General features: G+C 44.1%; 1 protein-coding gene across 9 annotated transcripts in view; it reads left to right on the forward strand.

Moving 5' to 3' along the window:
* LOC127612901 (teneurin-3) overlaps positions 1-23,493 on the forward strand; it is a 205,720-nt gene that overhangs the window by 173,603 nt on the left and 8,624 nt on the right. For all 9 annotated transcript variants that reach the window (XM_052083740.1, XM_052083741.1, XM_052083745.1 and 6 more), the window contains 19 exons: positions 287-441; positions 712-813; positions 913-1,086; positions 1,730-1,789; positions 1,923-2,085; positions 2,301-2,439; positions 2,550-2,655; positions 2,798-2,940; positions 3,103-3,281; positions 6,873-6,977; positions 9,382-9,512; positions 13,607-13,776; positions 15,323-15,449; positions 17,457-17,654; positions 19,268-19,327; positions 19,745-20,089; positions 20,324-20,568; positions 20,661-20,842; positions 21,688-21,890. In XM_052083740.1, the coding sequence (XP_051939700.1) occupies positions 287-441; positions 712-813; positions 913-1,086; positions 1,730-1,789; positions 1,923-2,085; positions 2,301-2,439; positions 2,550-2,655; positions 2,798-2,940; positions 3,103-3,281; positions 6,873-6,977; positions 9,382-9,512; positions 13,607-13,776; positions 15,323-15,449; positions 17,457-17,654; positions 19,268-19,327; positions 19,745-20,089; positions 20,324-20,568; positions 20,661-20,842; positions 21,688-21,890 (2,987 nt within the window). The remainder of the gene's footprint in view (positions 1-286; positions 442-711; positions 814-912; positions 1,087-1,729; positions 1,790-1,922; positions 2,086-2,300; positions 2,440-2,549; positions 2,656-2,797; positions 2,941-3,102; positions 3,282-6,872; positions 6,978-9,381; positions 9,513-13,606; positions 13,777-15,322; positions 15,450-17,456; positions 17,655-19,267; positions 19,328-19,744; positions 20,090-20,323; positions 20,569-20,660; positions 20,843-21,687; positions 21,891-23,493) is intronic.

Here is a 23,493-nt window from a genome sequence, read left to right on the forward strand (position 1 = left end):
TTGTCGCGAGGTTGAGTTTAAAATCGGGCTAACCCTGCGGTGTGCTCCGGGCTGAACACACAGACTGAAAGAAATTAAGATACTAAACACAAATAAACTGATGTTACGAGTCAGACTTGACACAAAAGATTCGAGTGAAGACACGAGTGGCTGGAGGGAGTGGATGACAATGATGACTGCTCATGTACATCTCTGAGATGAAGACAACAAATGATGACAGCAAAAAATGTGAAATGATATGCTGTGCTTTGGTTATGTGTTTTTTTTTGTCTTCTTCTCTCGACAGGAATTGCAGTTGACAAAAATGGTTTGATCTACTTTGTGGATGGGACGATGATCAGAAAAGTGGACCGCAACGGGATCATCTCCACAGTGCTGGGAAGCAATGATTTGACATCAGCACGACCTCTGACATGTGATACCAGCATGCACATAAGACAGGTGACGTGACACTTACGTGTACTGCGCCGTGTTATGTGAAAATATGAATATTGAAATTCATCTGTGGACCCCGACGGTTTCTGAAAATGGCACTTGCTAAATGTGAGATACGTAGGCCATTACCTGGTCGCTAAGGCTTGATTGGGGCTCTTGAGGGCCAAACTTGGGCAGCCCTGCACTATACATACTGTATATCTGGGAAGAACATGTCCTAAAAGGATTAGAGTTTGTCTGAGATAAAACTCTCCATCTGGACATCTCTACATCCAGGTTCGTTTGGAATGGCCCACTGATCTTGCGATCAGTCCCATGGACAATTCCATCTATGTATTGGACAACAATGTTGTGCTGCAGATCACTGAAAATAGACAGGTATTGTATTTCCGACTCAGGTAGAAAGAAAGCACCGACATGATGTGTTTAGTTCTTTCCAGAACTTCATTGAGGATTACTGTTTGTGTGCGCGTTCAGGTTCGCATTGTGGCAGGCCGTCCCATGCACTGCCAAGTCCCAGGGATTGAATACACAATGGGAAAGAGGGCCGTTCAGACCATGCTAGAGGGAGCAACAGCCATTACTTTGTCCTACAATGGCATTCTGTACATCACAGAGACGGACGAGAAGAAAATCCATCGCATTCGACAGGTAATCATTATGATTCAGGGGCGCCGAACTGCGAGGAGGGGAAAGATTTCTGGAGGCCCAAGCATGCTAGGGGGGCCTATGAAACTCCCACCAGGTTGACAGACTAGTTCAATTTTTGTTTTCGATTTGTCAGATATCTATACACACACACACACACAATTTAGAGGGTGTCAAAGTGAGGACCGGCCAAAATGTCCTCACTTTGTCAAAATGTCCTCACTCTGTTGGTTAAAAACTCATGCCGGTCCTCACAATGTCATGAGTACAAGAACACGCATATTTGTGTGTGTGAGTGTTTACCGCAGGGGGTATGAATAATTTCGGGCTCGAATACATCTGATCTATTTGCAATATCGATAGGATCAAGCCCGAAATTATTCATACCGCTGGTGTATGAATAATTTTGGGCTTGACTCTATATCTAATTTAGTTCCACGTTCTAACTACAGTTGACTTGATGATGAGTCGTAGGAAACACCTAATAAACACACGAGCAGCGTGGTCGAGAGCAACCCATCTAGAGAGAGAGAGAGAGAACATTTAAAAGGAGATAAATAGATTTTCTCGATATTACTTTCAGTTGGGCTCTCTTCTCTCAAAAGAGACTTTCATTTCCCTCACTTAGTAAACCGCTTGTTCCTAGGTGTCAACTGATGGAGAAATTACCTTCCTTGCTGGAACACCGGCAGATTGTGACTGCAAGGTAGTTAAACCACTCAATTTCTTCGTTCATATATCGGCTGCTGTTGTTTTTCATGTCGCCCCCAAAAGGCTTTCGTTGTAATTATTGTTAATCATCTGTCTCACTTCCTATCTCTTTGATCTACCTCCTGCAGAATGATGCCAACTGTGACTGTTACCAAACAGGAGATGGTTATGCAAAAGATGCAAGACTTAATTGTCCTTCCTCTTTGGTCGTGTCCCCTGATGGGACATTGTATGTGGCCGATCTCGGAAATATCCGCATCCGAGCAATCCGGCGCAACCAACCACTTTCCGGTATGGAGTCATTTGATTGAGTTTAAATTGGTTGCTTGGACATGTGTTGTCCAACTTTGCACCACAGTGGGTACAAATTAAGCCTCATGTTGATACCCTGAGTGTGTGTAACACACGCATTAATTTTGATCCCAAAAGTGTTGTGGATTAACTAATGCCTTCAAACAAATTGAGGTTGAAGTGTTCGAAATAAACACATTCGTGTGTGTCCTCAGGCTCTTTGGCATCTGGTCCCAGTTCCTACGAAGTGGCCTCTCCGGCCTCCCAGGAGCTCTACGTGTTTGACTTAAATGGAACTCACCAATTCACACTCTCCCTGGTCTCTGGAGACTACAAATATAATTTTAGTTACAGGTGGGTGTGGGTAACGAGATTTGTAAGCTTCCACTTCCCGATCCTTCCCCCCCCCCCCCCCCCCCCCCGAGCAGTCACATAATTTACCATTTTGAGTTTTTTTCTTCCAGCAACGAGGAGGATTTAACAGCTGTGACTGACAGCAGCGGCAACACCCTCCGCATACGTAGAGATACCAACAGGATGCCTGTACGTGTGGTTGCTCCCGACAATCAAGTGAGTTAAGACCTCACACAAAGATAAACTACTCAACCGGGTTTCAAAAATAATCACCAGGATACGATATCTCGTTATGAAACCGTACCAGGAGATTGTTCACAAAATCCATGTTTGCCCGTGGCCATGCTTCCATGTGTAGGTCATCTGGCTGACCATCGGAACAAATGGTGGTCTGAAGTCTCTCACAGCTCAGGGTCAAGAGCTGGTCTTGTTTAGCTACCATGGCAACAGTGGCTTACTAGCAACGAAAAGCATTCAAATTGGCTGGACGACTTTCTATGAGTGAGTAGAATCATGATTGCTGTTTGTGTCACGTCTTATGTAGCCCCATCCGAGCTAGATGTTTGTGGCCATGCGTATTTGTATTGTAGATGATGAGAAAACCCTTTTGATGTTTCATCCCCAACCCTCTCCTCCCACCTTCCCTCTTCACTGTACCTACAGTTATGACAGCGAGGGTCGTTTGACTAATGTTACCTTCCCCACTGGCGTGGTTACCAATCTCCATGGCGACATGTCATCAGGGGCTGTTGCTGTGGATATTGAGACGTCAGGGAGGGACGAGGATGTTTCCATAACAACCAACTTGTCATCGATAGACTCGTTCTACACTCTGGTGCAGGGTAAGGAGATGAAATTTGACGGCTTTTCATTTCAATGAATATTTTTAACTCTTGATGACACAGAAACGCAAACCAATGTATATACTACAGGCTACTCTCAAAAAGAAGAGAAGCAATTAAAATATCATTTCATCATGCAGTAAATTGATCAATGATTGAATGATGAAAGATTTTTACACAGCTCGGTTTTAATGACGGCACCTGAAATTCTCTCTAAATCGTGTGGTTAGTTCTTTGAAAACTTATCTCAGGGGGGGGGGAAAGATGGATAGTTAATCCGCCATCATTTCACATGATATCAAGTTGTGCATTTTTTTTTCAATATGAACTAATGAGCCAGTTGAACCAAGGTCATGTGAGGGCAGCAGTGATTAGTTTTAGTTCACATCGTCTGTGCACCATCGAGTGCGAGACCAACGCGGCAGAGCAGTATTGACTGGAATGTAATAAGTTATTCAACGCCATCGACTAGTGAAGTGTTCTTCCGCACCGAGATATATATCCACATTATTCATGATTTCATCTCACGCAGGGTGAGGATGCAGCCAGTCGACAAAGTCCCACCGGGTGTCCTATGAACTTTGTAAATAATAACAGATCAGACGGTTTTGCCTTTCAGGCAATATAATTCAATTAATTGTGGACGATAATACGAAAAAAGAGCTTCAGCAAAATATTATATCAGGTAAAGATCGGATTTTAGGAATAAATATTTCATTTATATTGACTTTCACTTGTAATCTGTAAAGATCACAATATCCCTTGGGACAAAAATATTGCAGTGACTTTCCTTTTGACTTGATCCCATTCTGGGGGGGTCACCCCGACGACTCTTACTCTTGCACGTCTCCTTGTCCTCTGCATTTTTGGGCCGTAAATCTAGCTCTCTCCAAATCTTCCCTCATCATATCCATAAATCTCTTCGTAGGTCTCCTCCCTTACCTCCTACTTGCCCGGCATCCTTCTCCTGATATTCCACTGCCCTACCATGCGGTGCTCTTTGTAGACATTCATTCATTCATCTTCCTAACCGCTTGATCCTCACTAGGGTCGCGGGGGTTGCTGGAGCCTATCCCAGCCGTCTCCGGGCAGTAGGCGGGGGACACCCTGAATCGGTTGCCAGCCAATCGCAGGGCACACAGAGACGAACAACCATCCACGCTCACACTCACAACTAGGGACAATTTAGAGTGTTCAATCAGCCTGCCACGCATGTTTTTGGAACGTGGGAGGAAACCAGAGCACCCGGAGAAAACCCACGCAGGCCCGGGGAGAACATGCAAGCTCCACAGAGGGAGGCCGGAGCTGGAATCGAACCCGGTACCTCTGCACTGTGAAGCCGACGTGCTAACCACTGGACTACCGGGCCGCCCTCTTTGTAGACATGAATTTAAAATATTTAATACTACCTTTTTTGTTGCTCACAAGTCTCCACTTCTTGAACGGTACAACTCCTTGCCAGCACGAGTCCCTTTTCCACGCTTGCCTGAACAACAAACAAAACACCTTGGAGTCCAACCTCTCATACGACTTATGCTGTACTTTGTGTTTGAGCTTTGCCACATTCCTCGTCACCTTGCCTGGCCTCACCTCGTACTCCTGTCTGAACTCTTCATTTCTCACCGCCTCTGTTTTTCATCAACCTCGCTTGCTATTTCTTTCCTGAATATCCTCAGTCGGTGTTTTCATCTTCTGACATCTGCCCAGAAAGATACCATTTAAATTCCTACCAGCCTCCCAAATCACCATTACTGTCTCCACTCAGGGCGGCCCGGTAGTCCAGTGGTTAGCACCGGGTTCGATTCCAGCTCCGGCCTCCCTGTGTGGAGTTTGCATGTTCTCCCCGGGCCTGCGTGGGTTTTCTCCGGGTGCTCCGGTTTCCTCCCAGATTCCAAAAACATGCGTGGCAGGCTGATTGAACACTCTAAATTGTCCCTAGTTGTGAGTGTGGTTGCGAATGGTTGTTCGTTTCTGTGTGCCCTGCGATTGGCTGGCGACCGATTCAGGGTGTCCCCCGCCTACTGCCCGGAGACAGCTGGGATAGGCTCCAGCACCCCCCGCGACCCTAGTGAGGATCAAGCGGTTAGGAAGATGAATGAATGAATGAATGAATGAATGTCTCCACTCAATCATTCGCCAGTTTGTTAAGACAGCGCAGAGCTTTTCTTAACCCCTTAAATTCCTCACAACATTTCTCCTTTGTTAACTTCCATCATTTGATCCTCCCTTCAGTCTTCCTTCCTCGCCACCCCCACCCACCATGATCATCTTAAACACGATCATCTGAATACTGTCTGGCCACAGACTCTCTTGTCACTTCCGAACAGTGTCCAATCTCTCTCAGGTTTCGGCATCTCCATTCAAAAGAGTCCACCCGTGTGCACCTCCTGACGCTTTTGTTATATGTCATCCTGTGCTCCTCTCTCTTTTGGAAATCAGCGTTCGCCACAGCCATTTCCTCCCTCTTTGCAAAACCCACCACCATCTGTTCAATCCCTCGTCTTAATACCCAACCAGCCCATCGAATGACGTCTACTTCCCACCACAGCTCTCTCTGAATGGAGAAAGAATTGAATGCTGTTTTTAAGCTGGCGTCATTAGAATTTTTTTTTTGTCGTTGTTGTTAGAGACAGAAATTATTTGGAGGTTGATGGAATCTACCCTTTTGTTCATTCATTAGTTCTGCTCAGTTCCATGCACACACACACACACACACACATACACACACTCGTGGCCATTAGTGCTGTGAGGTCAAGGGAAACCTAATTAAAAGGGGCAGCAGGATGTTAATACCTGCTCTGTGCTCCATTAGCAGGTTCATCTAAGGCAGTGGAAATTAATTGAACTGTTTTCGCTCCTCTTTGTTCATCTGCTTATCATGCTTCTGTCGCCCTTTCCCCCCCCAGAACCTTAACAATTCATTATTTTTGATTTAAGATTAAGAAAACCTTTATTAGTCTCGCAATGGAGAAATTCCAGATTCACAGCAGCAAAGTTATGAAAGGAAGAAGTAGAACAACAACAAAAATAGGAGCTGCTGGAAAGGCAGCCACTCTCGCGGCGCCATTTTGAAGTCAAAATAACAAAAATAACACAAGACAACACATAGGACAGAGACAGTCGTGCAATCTTCACCACTTTTCTGCATACACTTTGTTGTCTGAAGCAGTTAGAGATGAAAGAGGAGAGGATCAAAGTGTCCTTTCACCAGTGGATCAGAGACATCATGCTGAAAAATGTGCACACGTCTGCTACTAGCAAAGTTTTGAAAGCAAACACGAAGCTGTAGCGTCCATTGACGAAAAGAGATTAGTTCACTTCTCCTGTCCCACATAATCCGCTTCAAACTCCAAGCCGCGACTACCAGCTCCAAATCCGCATCGGCACTCCGCGCCAACGCTCCTTTCTTCTCATCGTCGGCTCCTCAAGACCTCCATCCATCCAGCCGCAGACCGTTCAACAGCACCGATCTCTCCGCTGAACAAAGCGGGGCTGTGAAAAAATGCTGCCCATTTCATTATTAAGAAATATACATTGTAAGTCCTCTTTATGGTAATCACGTCCCTTCCTCTACCTTTCTTTCCCCCATAGACCAGCTTCGAAACAGCTACCAAGTGGGTAACGACCATTCTCTCAGGGTCATCTATGCCAATGGGATGGATACACATTATCAGACAGAGCCTCATATCCTGGCAGGTAAAGAGCACATTACACCGCAAATTGTGAAAGAGAAGTCCTACTGTTACTGTTCAATGGCGGTCTTATGATTTACATTGAAAGTGTTCAAGTGTGGGGCACGGGCAGGCAACACACAATAAAATGCTTCTCAGATGAAATTTACTGGGGTAAACTTCATCTCAATCTCTTGGCGGTTTACTGCCTAGTGTTTGGAGTTTTCACTGAGGAACCGATACCAATACGTCGTTGTTCTCCAACTCGTAAAAAGGCTCCCATTCTACAACACCTTGTACCAGAATGTCATATTTGTGTTGTACTATTCAGTCGTGCGGCCCGGTAGTCCAGTGGTTAGCACGTCGGCTTCACAGTGCAGAGGTACTGGGTTCGATTCCAGCTCCGGCCTCCCTGTGTGGAGTTTGCATGTTCTCCCCGGGCCTGCGTGGGTTTTCTCCGGGTGCTCCGGTTTCTTCCCACATTCCAAAAATATGCGTGGCAGGCTGATTGAACACTCTAAATTGTCCCTAGGTGTGAGTGTGAGCGTGGATGGTTGTTTGTCTATGTGTGCCCTGCGATTGGCTGGCAACCGATTCGGGGTGTCCCCCGCCTACTGCCCGGAGACTGCTGGGATGGGCTCCAGCACCCCCCGCGACCCTAGTGAGGATCAAGCGGTACGGAAGATGAATGAATGAATATTCAGTCGTCACTGAGCGTGCGGTGTGCAGTTTGGCAGATGGCAAACATTCATTAATTCATTCATTCATCTTCCGAACCGCTTCATCCTCACTAGGGTCGCCGGGGGTGCTGGAGCCTATCCCAGCTGTCTTCGGGCAGTAGGCGGGGGACACCCTGAATCGGTTGCCAGCCAATCGCAGGGCACACAGAAACGAACAACCATTCGCACTCACACTCACACCTAGGGACAATTTAGAGTGTTCAATCAGCCTGCCACGCATGTTTTTTGGAATGTGGGAGGAAACCGGAGCACCCGGAGAAAACCCACGCAGGCCCGGGGAGAACATGCAAACTCCACACAGGGAGGCCGGAGCTGGAATCGAACCCGCTACCTCTGCACTGTGAAGCCGACGTGCTAACCACTGGACTACCGAGCCGCCACCAGATGGCAAACAGTTCTTCCCAAAGAGTCAACGTGTTTTTTAAAGATGCTTATTGACATTCTGGTTTAAACATACAATCCTTACACACGTTGTGTATTTAACCAAAGATATACTACTGTTACACAACATAGTTTTGTCTCGGCTGGCTTCATGCCAAGGCATAATGACTAATGTCTTTGTGCTTCCTTAATGGCATCTGTGTTGCAGTATAAACCTTTAAATAATGAATATTCATACACGGCAGCTACTTAAGCAGACCCTAATATGTGTTAATTAGTTATGATTGCACTTTTTTTTTCTTCATCAAATCTGTGTGCGTTGTATGCACGTGTGTGCCGCTCTTCCCTGTTGGAGGACAAGATGTGCACAACAGAAGCAGCGTATACACTGTACCGACTGCAGAGTTTGCAGTATTGTCAGTCACATATATATTAGTGTATATAAGCAAAGGGCGGCCCGTTAGTCCAGTGGTTAGCACGTCGGCTTCACACTGCAGAGGTACCGGGTTCGATTCCAGCTCCGGCCTCCCTGTGTGGAGTTTGCATGTTCTCCCCGGGCCTGCGTGGGTTTTCTCCGGGTACTCCGGTTTCCTCCCACATTCCAAAAACATGCGTGGCAGGCTGATTGAACACTTTAAATTGTCCCTAGGTGTGAGTGTGAGCGTGGATGGTTGTTCGTTTCTGTGTGCCCTGTGATTGGCTGGCAACCGATTCAGGGTGTCGCCCGGGGGCAGCTGGGATAGGCTCCAGCACCCCCCGCGACGCTAGTGAGGATCAAGCGGTTCGGAAGATGAATGAATGAATGTTTCTTCTTTGACCAATAAGTGTTAAGCACTCCTGGCTCTGGCTGTTTTACAAAAGTTCAAATTGTATTTTAAATTATTTATTTTACTCTTTTAATTTAGGCCTATTTTGTAAACTAATCTCACTGACATTTCATTTTTAACCCCTTTTATTGCTGTCTTTTAGCTTTGTAGTTTTTTTGTTTGTTTTGCTTTGTTATTTTTTACTTTTAGCTCCCTTGTTTCTTCATGGGGGGGGGGCCTCCACGCTGTGAGGTGAGGCAGACCTTCTCACACGGGCCAGGCACCATGTGAAGGGTCTACTCAATCCGAGCGTGGGGTCTCTGCGATGGCGGCAGTCCCTGTGGCCATGGGGTGTCATTCCTCTCAGCATGCATGAGCTCCCAGATTTTTTCATACAGCTCTTGTAACCAAACTCCAATACATTGTGCAGTTGAAACTGAAAAGTTTATGCATCATAATCTGACAAACTGTTGGCATGATGTGTCTTTCTCTCAAAATGCAGGTGCCGCCAACCCAACTGTAGCGCGACGCAACATGACGCTTCCAGGAGAGAATGGACAAAATCTAGTGGAGTGGAGGTTTAGGAAAGAACAGACACGAGGAAAAATCATTGTCTGTGGAAGAAAGCTGAGAGTGAGTTGCATTCAAAATGACATTAGACACACAAGAGAAGTTCTTTGGCACAGTGTGTTACCTCGCAGTGTCGTACTCTCTGCCTAAAGTATTAGAACAGGGAAAACATATTTGTTTTTGCTGTTGACTGAATGCTTTTTATTTCCAGGGACTTAGATCTGCATCTGATACACAACTTTGAAGATAGGACATTTTGTTTGTCCAGATATATATTTTCTATCGAGCGTGTCCTGTTCCGGGTCATAGATTATACCCTGAACTGGTCACAAGTCAATCACAGGGCACATTTAAACAAACAACCATAAAGACGTACATTCACACCATCACTCCACTGCCTGGAAGTCAGGCGAGTGAACCACTAAACTGTCAGTCGCACCTGCAGTATTTTTGTATCCAGCCATTTTGTGGATGTTGGAAGACGTGTTTGAGGGTCAAAAGCTAGGAACTATGTCACTTTGTTTGTCCGTTATGACATTGTTGTGTTTTCTTTATGTAATTACATATAGTGTCCAATAAGATGCTTTCACTTGGGCATTGTGAGGGGAAAAAAAGGCTCTGTCAGGCAGTGTTGAGCTGCCGTCGTGTCGTACTGTATCTTTCTTACCGTATTTTCACGACCTTTCAGCGCACCGTATTATTTCTGTATTTGACAATATTTCGGAAAAGGGTGGAGTGCCCCCTCGGGGTCGGGGGGGAGATCTTGCCCCAAGTGGAGGAGTTTAAGTATCTTGGGGTCTTGTTCACGAGTGAGGGGAGGAGGGAGCGAGAGATCGACAGGCGGATCGGTGCAGCGTCTGCTGTGATGCGGACGTTGTATCGGTCTGTCGTGGTGAAGAAGGAGCTGAGCCAAAGGGCGAAGCTCTCAATTTACCGGTCGATCTACGTCCCAACCCTCACCTATGGTCACGAGCTATGGGTCGTGACCGAAAGAACGAGATCCCGGATACAAGCGGCTGAAATGAGTTTTCTCCGCAGGGTGTCCGGGCTCTCCCTTAGAGATAAGGTGAGAAGCTCGGTCATCCGGGAGGGGCTCAGAGTCGAGCCGCTTCTCCTCCACATCGAGAGGAGCCAGATGAGGTGGCTTGGGCATCTGATTCGGATGCCTCCTGAGCGCCTCCCTGGTGAGGTGTTCCGGTCATGTCCCACCGGGAGGAGACCCCGAGGAAGACCCAGGACACGCTGGAGAGACTATGTCACCCAGCTGGCCTGGGAACGTCTCGGGAAACCCCGGGGAGAGCTGGAAGAAGTAGCTCGGGAGAGGGAAGTCTGGGCTTCCCTGCTAAAGCTGTTGCCCCCGCGACCCGGCCCCGGATAAGCGGTAGATAATGGATGGATGGATGGATGGATGGATGACAATATTTCTGTATTTGACACATCCACAGAACGCACTGTATTATTGGGCGCAGCAAGGCATAGTAAAACATACGCCAGCTTAAACAAACGGCATGCATGCACGCATGCTAAAAACAAGTTTTAAAAAAGGCAACGGAAGCAAAACTGAGTTCGGTTGTACTTTATTTCGCCATTTTACAATGTACTCACGCGACTGGTACCTGCTAAGGGGCGTGCTCGATGCAGATCGATGATGGATCATCATGTCAATTCTACTTACAAGGTAGAAGGAGATGGAGTCAGGAATAACTACCTATTTGTCCCCCGCTGTTTGAATATTGCATGACATCTACTGGTGTGGTGTAATATGAAAATTGTGGCCTCTGCAGTGTTTGATTCAGACAGCAGTGGCACTCTCGGCAAGCCCTAATAAACCTTAATGAATGATACACTACTGGTAATGGGATGGGAACAGGACAAAAACTTCCCGAGACAAATAGGTTTTGCCACTCGCTGTGCATTAATGGAGGAGATAATGTCAGCTGCTGTGTGAATAATATGTATGGAAATATGGCTGTATCGGTATATTTACATTCCGGTTGTCTTGAAAGAGCAACATGATGCCAATATACATCATTAAAGATGATGAGTTTGATCCGAGGACTGGTTAAGGGATCAAGTACTTGGATGATAAATTGACTTCTATGTGGGATTAGCATAAAGCTAACATAAAAATATGTTGGGCTGACGGATTTTTATGTGCACAAAATGCAAATACAAAGTTTAGTCGGTCCTCAATGTGCTGTAGTAATCCGAACAGAGATGGAAGCCCGTTTACAGGCAATTGCATATTTGGGTAATTTGTCGGGTGAAATAACAAAAACAGCCACTGTTATAATATCATATGCTGATCAATTGTCTTATGGTTTTACACTGAATATGCAGGGCAGTTAAACACTGTAACGTTTGCAATTCTTAGTGGATTTGTTTATCTGTTGTTACTGTGGGCGGCCCGGTAGTCCAGTGGTTAGCACGTCGGCTTCACAGTGCAGAGGTACCGGGTTCGATTCCAGCTCCGGCCTCCCTGTGTGGAGTTTGCATGTTCTCCCTGGGCCTGCGTGGGTTTTCTCCGGGTGCTCCGGTTTCCTCCCACATTCCAAAAACATGCGTGCAGGCTGATTGAACACTCTAAATTGTCCCTAGGTGTGAGTGTGAGTGTGAATGGTTGTTCGTTTCTGTGTGCCCTGCGATTGGCTGGCAACCGATTCAGGGTGTCCCCCGCCTACTGCCCGAAGACAGCTGGGATAGGCTCCAGCACCCCCCGCGACCCTAGTGAGGATCAAGCGGCTCGGAAGATGAATGAATGAATGAATGTTGTTACTGTGGGTGTCATGAAGGTTGTTTATGTTTTTAGTTTGAAAACCTGAATCATACTTACTTGGCCATTGGGTCGCAGCATTTAAAGTGCAACAATTGTTCTCGACATGCACACACACATTTTTATACACACACACACACACTAAACACCACTTAAAAATGGGCTTTCGGGAACCATTGTAAAAGTACAAGAACAGGATAAGTCAGAAAATATCGACTGCCTATTCTTTTAAATTTAGGTTGACGGCCTTAATTTATTTTTTTAAGTGCTTTTGGACATCCATAAATGGCCAGTCTGCATAATGATTTATTTGGATGTAATATTTGGATGGTGAGGCATGCAACACGTGACGTTTGGCTGGATTCCCTTTAGGCTTGTTTTTCATCCAGCTGGCTGCTGACCACAGTTACAAATCCTCCTTAGTTTCCCCATACTTAGCTCACTGCATTCAACTGGTACTAAATGTATACATGAATGAACGGCTAAAAAGAGGGTTATGAATAGGATTCTTTTTTTTTCTAGTCTCGCGATTAAAACTGGTCTGGAAATCATCGAATTCAGTTACCTCTCCTTTGCTTTTAAGGATCCTAATGTGAGGTTTAAACGAGGCCCAAATGCACATTTTTTGTTGTTGTTTGTTTTTACAAATGACATTTAAATGAGACGGAGCAAACAGAGAGTCTGAGCTGTTTAAATTTCGTTCAGTGCCATCAACAAAGGCCCTTGTTTGGGGGGGGGGGGGGACTGTCACTGCTTCATAGACAAGGCAAAAAAATGCTAACTTGTAAACAAAATAAGTCTTAAAGTGGGCGTTGTTCCGGTTTTACTAACGTTTTACTTTTAACAGGGTATTTATTTTTGAAGAAAATCTGTGATTTTTTTTTTTTTGGCCCACGGGTATTTATTTTTGAAGAAAATCTGTGATTTTTTTTTTTTTTGGGCCATCGTTTCAAAAGAGTGTGAATTGATCCATTGATCCATCCGATTTTACAGGCATTTTCTTTTAGAATTTGTGCCACCTAAAGATGAAATCTGTTGGCACGGTTTTTTGTTCAAGATGAATCAGTCTCTTTTCTATTGTGCGCGTGTACGTTTCAAAATTCCCTGACAACATAAACATAAAGCCATTATTTTATTTATTTATTTATTTATTTATTTTTGTTGTATTTTTTCTTATCTTATTTGATGTTGTTTTTAACATTGCACTCGTGATTTTAACTGCTTGTTGTAAGGTGTCCTTGAGTTTCTAGAAAGGCGCCCACAAATAAAATGTATTATTATTATTATTAACATTCCGAACACCATCACTGGGGAACTGCCTGTTTTTTTTTCCCTTGTAAGATGTCAACATATCTCTCTTCTTCTGTGTTATTTTCATTCTAAGGTGAATGGAAGGAACCTGTTGTCTGTGGATTATGACCGCACTCTACGAACAGAGAAGATTTATGATGATCACCGGAAATTCCTCTTGAAGATCATCTATGACACCCAAGGGCATCCGACGCTTTGGGTTCCAAGCAGCAAGCTCCTCGCTGTTAACCTGACATACTCCAGGTAATCATTTGTGTCCTGAGGAATTTATCGCACTAATTTGGTCAAAATCACTCATCAATTGCTGCCTTCTGTATGGAGTACAATTATTAAACAGTTATTAAACTTTGAAGAGATGCACCAAATCCCAACGGTAGTGTTAAATGCTGAATCATTGTTATTTAAATAGCACCTTTTCATTTCTTCCCAATCCTATTTTATGTTAAACTGTAACCCAAGGAGCCCTATTTTCAAAGGCAGGCACCTAAAATTTTCATTTTGGTGGAGGGGCAAATCTGGTCTCGCATGTTTTGGGACTGTGATGTGCCTCACCGGGTGTTGTGGCACACCACCGACACACCTGAAATTTGGTAACAGAAAGTAGACTGTGCTTGGCGTCAAAACGGACACCCCCCCCCCCCCATTTTCGTGCCAATGGCAATCACATGCGTGGCCATTTTTTTTTTCTGTTTCCATCATGTCATGACATGCGCTCCGACCGCTTTGATTTTTAATGCAAATCGGGCATGATGTCACCATTGTCCCGGAAAAGGGTATGTTCCATCACGCCACGACGCACAATTTCACACATACCCTGTTACGCCCAATTATACCTAAGTCTAGCAAAATACTAAAAGAAAGAAAACTACCCCTATGCACGCAGACTGCGATTTGTGCTGGACTTGGGTGAGGAATAAAAATAGGGCTGTAGCTGACATTGCTCTGTTCACCAAACAATGACAATCAGTTAACAGTGCGTCTTCCAACACCTGACAATTGTCAACTAAACAACTGAAATTAGTATCCTACTGAGAGTGTGCTAAAACTCAGTGATAACTTTACAGTTTAACTCCGGCGAGTAAAGTATGAGTCTCCTTCTCCATATCGAGAGGAGCCAAATGAGGTGGCTTGGGCATCTGATTCGGATGCCTCCTGAACGCCTCCCTGGTGAGGTGCTCCGGGCATGTCCCGCCGGGAGGAGACCCTGAGGACGACCCAGGACACGCTGGAGAGACTATGTCACCCAGCTAGCCTGGGAACGCCTCGGGATCCCCCGGGGAGAGCTGGAAGAAGTAGCTAGGGAGAGGGAAGTCTGGGCTTCCCTGCTAAACCTGCTGCCCCCGCGACCCGCCCCCGGAGAAGCGGTAGAAGATGGATGGATGGATGGATGGATGGATTAGGGGGGGTCGGTAGTCCAGTGCTTAGCACGTCGGCTTCACAGTGCAGAGGTACCGGGTTCGATTCCAGCTCCGGCCTCCCTGTGTGGAGTTTGCATGTTCTCCCCGGCCCTGCGTGGGTTTTCTCCGGGTGCTCCGGTTTCCTCCCACATTCCAAAAACATGCGTGGCAGGCTGATTGAACACTCTAAAAATTGTCCCTAGGTGTGAGTGTGAGCGTGGATGGTTGTTCGTTTCTGTGTGCCCTGCGATTGGCTGGCAACCGATTCAGGGTGTCCCCCGCCTACTGCCCGAAGACGGCTGGGCACCCCCCCGCGACCCTAGTGAGGATCAAGTGGCTCGGAAGATGAATGAATGAATGAATGAATGATGTGGTTTTCTTTGTGCGTCCAGTACTGGGCAGGTAACTGGCCTGCAAAGGGGTCCAACCACTGAGAAGTGGGAGTATGACAATCAAGGAAGAATCATTTCCAGAGTATTTGCTGATGGAAAGACATGGAGCTACACTTATTTGGACAAGGTAAGCGAGAACGACAAATTATATACATATACATTTACTATGGACAGAATTGTCACACTTTTACCGCTGTATTTTACTGATAGCTTGGACAGTATCGTATGCCATTCAAATTAAGTCAGACTGCATATTAGATTGGTCAAAATTGTAATGTACTCCATGCATGCGCGTCACCTGACATTGCCTCTAAAAGTGTGAAATGCACAGGAAAAGCCAGAATATTTTAATATTGTTTTTATCAATTGCTGTTTTTACTTTCTTATTTTTCTCTCTTATAAATGTATTTTCTCATTGTCCTTTAAAGTTATTTTTAAGTTCGACTTCAAGGATTCAAGGATTTTTCCTTTCCTGAAAATTCAAGGATACAAAGATCCAAGGACTTTTTTTTGTTGACATAGTACTTGTGGAAAATAACACAAGATAAAATAAATGATAAAAATAAGAGGCTAATGCTTATTCAAGGCTTCAATGTATGCAAATAACTCATAGCTATGGATGTAGCAGAATGAAAACGCAAGCGGCTTAAATGTCAAGGTCATTTTGTACTTGACAAAAAGAATGGAGTGTTCAAAAGTAAAGCGTTCAGCGTGCAACGATGAATGGGCATGAGATGATGATCGTTTTGAGCGGTTAAGTCTTAGGAGTTGAATACATACAAAGTTTTGAAATCAATGAGGAATCGTTTTAAAAATCGTGATTATTTTTCCCATTGTCGTCCTTCCCTACTGCATATGCATACCCATATCCATGCGCAGCAATTCTGCCAACTGCCAGGGGAAAGAGAGAAGGCCACATGCATCTTTTTCTCAGTGAAGAACAAACACAGTGTCTGCAGAGACATGATAAAAGAGATAAACAGCACACATATACACACCAAAAAGCATACTAACTTGAAAGGTGTGTTCTCTGTTCCTTCCACACACAAAGCAAGGTTATCGCTCTCAATGTGCGACACAGGAACTCAGAAAGCTGAAGCCTGTCCCCTTGTGGAAAGTGTTACGTCCCAAAGTTGTCCCAAACAAACTGTGAAAGTCGCTTCTCACTACTAAAAAAAACTCTTATGTCTCATGGTTAAGTCATGAGAAGCTCTTTATTGGTTACGTTTTGACAAGTAAACGGAATACACGACACAAGCAAAGCTTCTTTAACCCTCATAAAAAGCAGTACTGTCACTCCGGAAGCACAAAGCAACAAACACACGTGTACAGTGAACCCTCATTTACCAAATCCGACTTCAACGGACAGTTAGGACGGCAGAAAAAATCGTTGGCACCGCCCTACCCACTCTTGAGGACTTGGACAGTGCAAGAATCAAGACAAGGGCACGGAAAATCCTCCTGGATCCCCCGCACCCTGCCCACCACCTTTTCCAGCTAGTCCCTTTAGGCAGGCGCTGCAGATCCATGCGCACCAAAGCCAGCAGGCACTTAAACAGCTTCTTCCCTCAAGCCATTAACTCCCTAAACAGTCACTGACTTAGTCACTCTTCTTGCACCACAAAATGGTACTACAAAACTACTGGTATACTCTAAAATGGTTCAATGATTTTGTTGTTTACGATGATACTAGTGCAGCGTGTTATACCGGAGACAAATTCCTTGTGTGTTCTACATACTTGGCCAATAAAGATGATTCTGATTCTGATTCTGATGGGGGTTACGTACCTTAAAGAACCCGTGACGGGCGAAATCCTTCAAATCAGTGTAACTGCACCTCAGGGTTTTCTTTCTTCATGGTCCACATGGCTACCACTGCTGAATTACACATTTTTTTGTTGAAAAACTGTGACCAAAATATACAAATTCACTATGTGTATGATACCATATTTTCGGGACTGTAGGGCGCACTTAAAAGTCTTAATTGTTATCCAAAATGGACCGGGCACCTAATCTATCCACCGAGTTCCAAAATCTGTGATTGTTGCTGTGTGACTTCGACGAGCGCTCCACTTGACCGCTTGAATTACTGGACCGTTGATGTGTTACATAGTCTTTTTGTCTCTCTCAACAGTCCATGGTCTTACTGCTTCATAGCCAGCACCAGTACATTTTCGATTATGACTCAGGGGACCGCCTGTCAGCTGTTACCATGCCGAGCGTGGCTCGACACACCATGCAGACCATCAGATCCATCGGCTACTACAGAAATATCTACACTCCACCGGAGAGCAACGCCTCAGTAACTGTGGACTACTCTGAAGAGGGACAGGTGCGTACATGAGTAATATACTGACGATGGGCATGACTTTTAACATGACGCCATTTGCTGTGACATTTAGTTTTAGATAAGATGCCGTACAACAGGTTTCCCCTTTATTTTTTCCCTGAAAGTAACTTTTTACCATAGACTAACTTTGCCTGAAAATAAAACAATGTATTCATATATGTACCGTACGTTAAATGCTTTGGTCAAAACACCACCAGGGTCAATAATTCCAGTACACTTTGCAGCCCCTTTTAAGCAGCCAATGTGTTTATGTCCGTATCATAATTTTACTATTATGAAGAAGAAGAAAAAGTATGTGTCAAGAACATCCGAGCCCGCATGAAGCAATAAAAGCTTCGTTTGTATTTTAACTCCTTGAGCTAGGCCGAGGCCTCCAAATTACACACATTCAATTATGGTGCCAAATCTGTGCATGTTAAATTGGGGTTTTTATGGTTGTGATGGCTGTGCGAGTGACTGCTACCAGTAGATGTTTAACCCTCGTAGTGCACCACTTGCGATAAATGTAAAATGATGTCTTTGAATCAAAGGCAAAGGCATTCAGAAAAACACGAGAGAGCTGAAACTTATGGAGGGGTTCTAGAATGGCCTAAATTTCATGACGTCACTGGCTGATAATTCTCAGGCATTGCAGCAATAATAAAAAAAACGTTTTGGTACCTTAATCTTCACAATTTACATATTTTGCACCGTAGAGACCCATTATAATTCATATTTTTGAATGCATCGTAAACGTAATGTGTATACATGCATTTCACGCGATTTTTACGTCAATCGCTTTGTTTTCGCTTGGACAGACGTAAGCATGCCACATTGTTGGGTTGAGGTCATTCCAATTTTGCAACTTTAGGTGGCGTCAGAGGATCGCAAACGAGTTTGCCTTTTTGCAGGAGGCTTCAAACCAATGCATTTTACATGAACACGTCCGGTCGGGATTGTTAGTAGGGCTTGGTTGGGACCTCCAGACACAATTTTTTTTTTCCCTTTTGCAAAAAATAAAGAATAAAAAATCCCAAAGAACTAATAAAAACTATATATGTATGGATAGCACAGATGCCTCTGAACATTTTGAGTGTTTGAAAAAAAAAAAAGAATGTTTGTATGACACAAAATACATCATTACAAAAATTGTAAAATGCGTAACTTAAGGCCTTTTTAATTTGGAGCATACAAGGGTTAAACACAAAGAATTTGTCTTTCTGGAGCCACACAAGCACTTTCAGTAAAAAGGCACATGTAGAAAATGTACATGTAGTACATCAACACAAATTGACAGTTAGTTGTTCAGCACTATGAAGTGTGCAGTCGTTTGGTGGAACTGATCACGTACAAATGTGCAAATGATGAGTGAGACCGATGAATACAGTACTGATGGCACAACAGTGAAAACCATACTGGCAGTACAGAGATGTGCAAATTGACAGTGTTACTATGAAATTATGAGTCAACTGTTTAAGAAATATGTAATGAAGACATCTGGCGACAATGTTAAATATTGACAGAATGCATATGTCTGCTTATAGGTGATGGACATTGTTGAGGTACATAAATATGTAAAAGTCTGCAAATATATGACATTTTCTCTCCTCTATCAGCTCCTTAGAGTTGCCCATCTTGGAACTGGACGCCGTATATTGTACAAATATCGCAGACAGGTATTTCATTTCATATTTCAAAGGTATTATCAATGTACGTACATATTTACGATAGTGTTTAAGAAAAAAGAAGGGTTGTTTTCTTTCATATGGTGTTTATCGTATGGCTGTTTGATTGCTGACGATGTTCATTCTGATCGCTACGGAAAACAGAGGACTCAAGTCTGGATGTTTGCGTCAAGGTTCTGTTTATTTGGTTCTTGACAGCAGAGTGAGATCAATAGTGCACGGGGAAATCAGGAAGCGCACAAGCAATATCAGGCGGTCCCCGGGGCGTCCGAACGGCTTTTGTAGATGCCGCAGTGGTGAATGAACGGGAGTGTTTGACAGCTTGTCTCAACTACACCGAAGCCGATAGGACTTGAACGGTATCTAGTGGTATAAACCAATATGACACCGTTTTATCTTTCTCCTCAGAACAAGCTGGCAGAGATTCTTTATGATTCGACTCGGGTCAGTTTCACATATGACGAGACGGCGGGTGTGCTGAAGACGGTCAACTTGCAGACCGAAGGGTTTATCTGTTCCATACGATACCGCCAAATTGGCCCACTGGTGGACCGGCAGATATTCCGTTTCAGCGAGGACGGGATGGTGAACGCCCGTTTTGACTACACCTACGACAACAGTTTCAGAGTCACCAGCATGCAGGCCGTAATCAACGAGACGCCGCTGCCGATCGATCTCTATCAATTTGATGACATATCAGGAAAGGTGGAGCAATTTGGAAAGTTTGGAGTCATCTATTATGACATCAACCAGGTAAGACGGCTTTGCTTAATTTGATTATCTGGTCATGAATACCTCTCGCAGGTATTCATGACCAGATAAACCTGGTCTGGTTTATCTGGTCAGGTTTATCTGGTCTGGTTTATCTGGTCAGATAATGACCAGATAAACCGACGTGCGTCTGCAGAGTGAGATTGGAATCTTCTTGTAAGAGCTTAGTCAGGAATTGAAAAAAACGATTGTCTTTCGTTGTGTACACAAATTTAGATCATCTCCACAGCGGTTATGACCTACACCAAGCACTTTGACCAGCATGGCCGCATCAAGGAGATCCAGTATGAGATCTTTAGGTCCCTGATGTACTGGATCACCATTCAGTATGACACCATGGGCCGAGTCACCAAGCGCGAGATTAAGATAGGACCATTTGCCAACACGACCAAATATGGCTATGAATATGATGTTGATGGACAGTTGCAGACAGTCTCACTCAATGAAAAAATGATGTGGAGGTAAGGTCACCATTTAAGGAGTTTTTATTGTTATTTTAATGCCGTTAATAGGAGATTGCTGTTGTTAATAGCCTTTACAACTGGACTTGCAGGTATAATTATGACCTCAATGGAAATTTACATTTGCTGAATCCGGGAAACAGTGGTCGGTTGACACCTCTGCGTTATGACCTGAGAGACAGAATCACTCGTCTGGGAGATGTTCAGTACAAATTGGATGAAGATGGTTTTCTCAGACAGAGAGGGGCAGAGATATTTGAATACAACTCCAAAGGTAGGAACCGAAAATAATTTGAACAAGGATTCAACTTAAATACGTACTGTATGTAATTGCACTTGGTCAAGATGGCGACGCTGAGATCCTTGTGTTGCATAGAAAAGTGTTTTGTCGCTGCGTTTTTATTTACGGATGTAGCACGTTAAATCTTTTTACCATGATGTCCATTTGGACCCTCCTGGCACAATGTGATGCTGCTATTTTACATATGGCATCTTTCACTTTAAATCTAATGCTCGCTCGATTACTGTAATGCCCTGTACTTTGGAGTCAGCCAGTCCTCCATTAAGCGCCTTCAGCTGGTCCAGAATGCCGCTGCTCGCCTCTTGACTGGTACTCGTAAGAGGGAGCATATAACTCCTACTCTGGCATCCCTTCATTGGCTCCCCATTCCTTTTAGAGTTATTTTCTAAATAATCTCGCGCCACCTTACCTCTCGGAGCTCATCCGCACCTACACACCTGCCCGGCGCCTCAGGTCTGTGGACCAGTCTTTGTTAGAAGTACCAAGAACTAAACTGAGGCTCAGAGGGGATCGAGCCTTTTCTGTTGCTGGTCCCTCTCTCTGGAATGACCTCCCACTGAACATTCGGCAAGCCTCCTCGCTGCCCATCTTTAAAGCCCTCCTCAAAACCCACTTGTATTCTTTAGCGTTTGACTCAGCATGATTTTACTGCTTGGTGCTTTCTACCGCCTTTATTACCATTTTGTCTTACTGTTTATTGTGTATGTTAAATTGCTCCATGTACAGCACTTTGTATGCAGCGATGGCTGTTTGAAAGTGCTCTATAAATACCGTTGACTTGACTTGACTAATGTTATTTTGCCTCTTGATTTTGCTAGGTCTTCTTGTTCGGGTCTACAGTAAAGCCGCTAGTTGGACCATCCAGTACCGTTACGATGGTCTGGGTAGGCGAGTGGCAGCTAGGAATAGTCTAGGACAACATCTGCAATTCTTCTATGCTGACCTGAACTACCCCACCAGGATCACGCATGTTTATAACCACTCCAGCTCCGAAATCACCTCCTTTTACTACGACTTGCAGGTAACTCTTCTAAATTTCTTGTTTTTATGTTGTGTTTGTCTTATCAAAAATGCTGTTGTACAGCCAGATAGGTACTTTTATATCAAAGGAAAACAAAGTATCACCTTAAAAATAAGAAGTAGCTGATGGTGTAATGGTTCACTCGCTTGAATCTGTCCTCACAGAGGTTTTTAGACGGATTGATGCAAATCAATAAATAATCAAATCCCACAAATAAAAATCTTTGAGAATGCTTACAAGTTGTCCACAAGTGTGGGAAGCACTTATGTGTTGCTATATGACTGGAACATGTTTCTGTTGCTCTTTCTGGAAAAGGGAAAGAAATGTAAAACGTTTCATTCGAGTCTTACTCTCTTTGGTCAGTGCTAAATGACTTGTCTTATTGCGATTTGATGTTGTTCTCAGCTTTGAATTTATGGCAGGCTGTTTGCCGCCAAGCTCACCTTCCAGAAGCCATAAAAAAAGATCATGACTGTTGTTTTGAAACACTTGTGATACTCAATTTGAATGAATATCAAGTTTTATAAAGGATCGTCAGAGATAGGCACTCAGAAATAACGACAAGACACTTCTGGCTACCAACAATAGGCACTTTATTGGTCCCACACAGAAATGATAACACAGTTCAAACAAGTTGTATGAAGCTAAAGAACTCTTACCGTATGCCATTAGGGTGGAGAGCCAACACCCTCAGCAGAGTGAGCTTCAATACGAGCTGGGCGTTCGTACGCTAACCCACAGCGGACTCTGCTGAGGAGCATCGCTTCCCTCCTTTTATCCTCTAAAGTGTGTGCATTGGGAGGGGTGAGTGGCCATTCTCATCCCTCCCGACGCCACACTGTTTGTTGTGTAATCAAGTGGCATTGATCACAATCAAGTTTTGACAATTCAAGCAAAGCAGACTATGAAGTCGCCAAAGCAGGCTAAATAGTTTATCTCTGAAGTCGTCAAAGCAGGCTCCAGAGTCCATCTCTGAAATTGCTTAGGCAAGCAAGTCACCAAGTCATCTCAAAGCAGTTTTTCACTGAGAAGATATACATTGATTAAAGAAAACATCACAAAATATCTTAATATACCAACTGTACATAATCTATATTCGAAGGGAAAGTAGGGGGAGTTTTATTTTTTGAAGAGGTCCCAATTAATCAACATATTTTTGTTCAAACAGATGCTGTTGATATGTGTGTTGTCATTTCTGTTGCGCCGGGAGCGCCACGATCAATTAAGCTAGAATTACATCTCATAATTTTAGGCTGATGAATAAAAATTAACAATCATAATAATAATAATAATAATTAAATGATTTGAAGGAAAATTGTAAATAGTACTGCGATTTATCCATTTGTGTTCATATTGTATTTAATTGAAAGATGTTTGTTGTTGTTTTTTCTCTTTCTCCTTTCTACCTACATCCTTGCTGCTGGAGGCTGTAAATTTCCCCAGTGTGGGACGAATAAAGGATATCTTATCTTATCTTATCTTATAACTCCAATTCTCAGTTGATACGTTTTCAAATCTATAGCAATGTTCTCAAGTTGTGTGAAATAAAAATGCTGATTGCACAAGGCCATGTTTGTCCAATTAGCATATTTTAAATGACTGT

This window comes from Hippocampus zosterae, chromosome 13 (genome assembly GCF_025434085.1).
Source record: "Hippocampus zosterae strain Florida chromosome 13, ASM2543408v3, whole genome shotgun sequence".
In the NCBI taxonomy this organism is placed as follows: domain Eukaryota; kingdom Metazoa; phylum Chordata; class Actinopteri; order Syngnathiformes; family Syngnathidae; genus Hippocampus; species Hippocampus zosterae.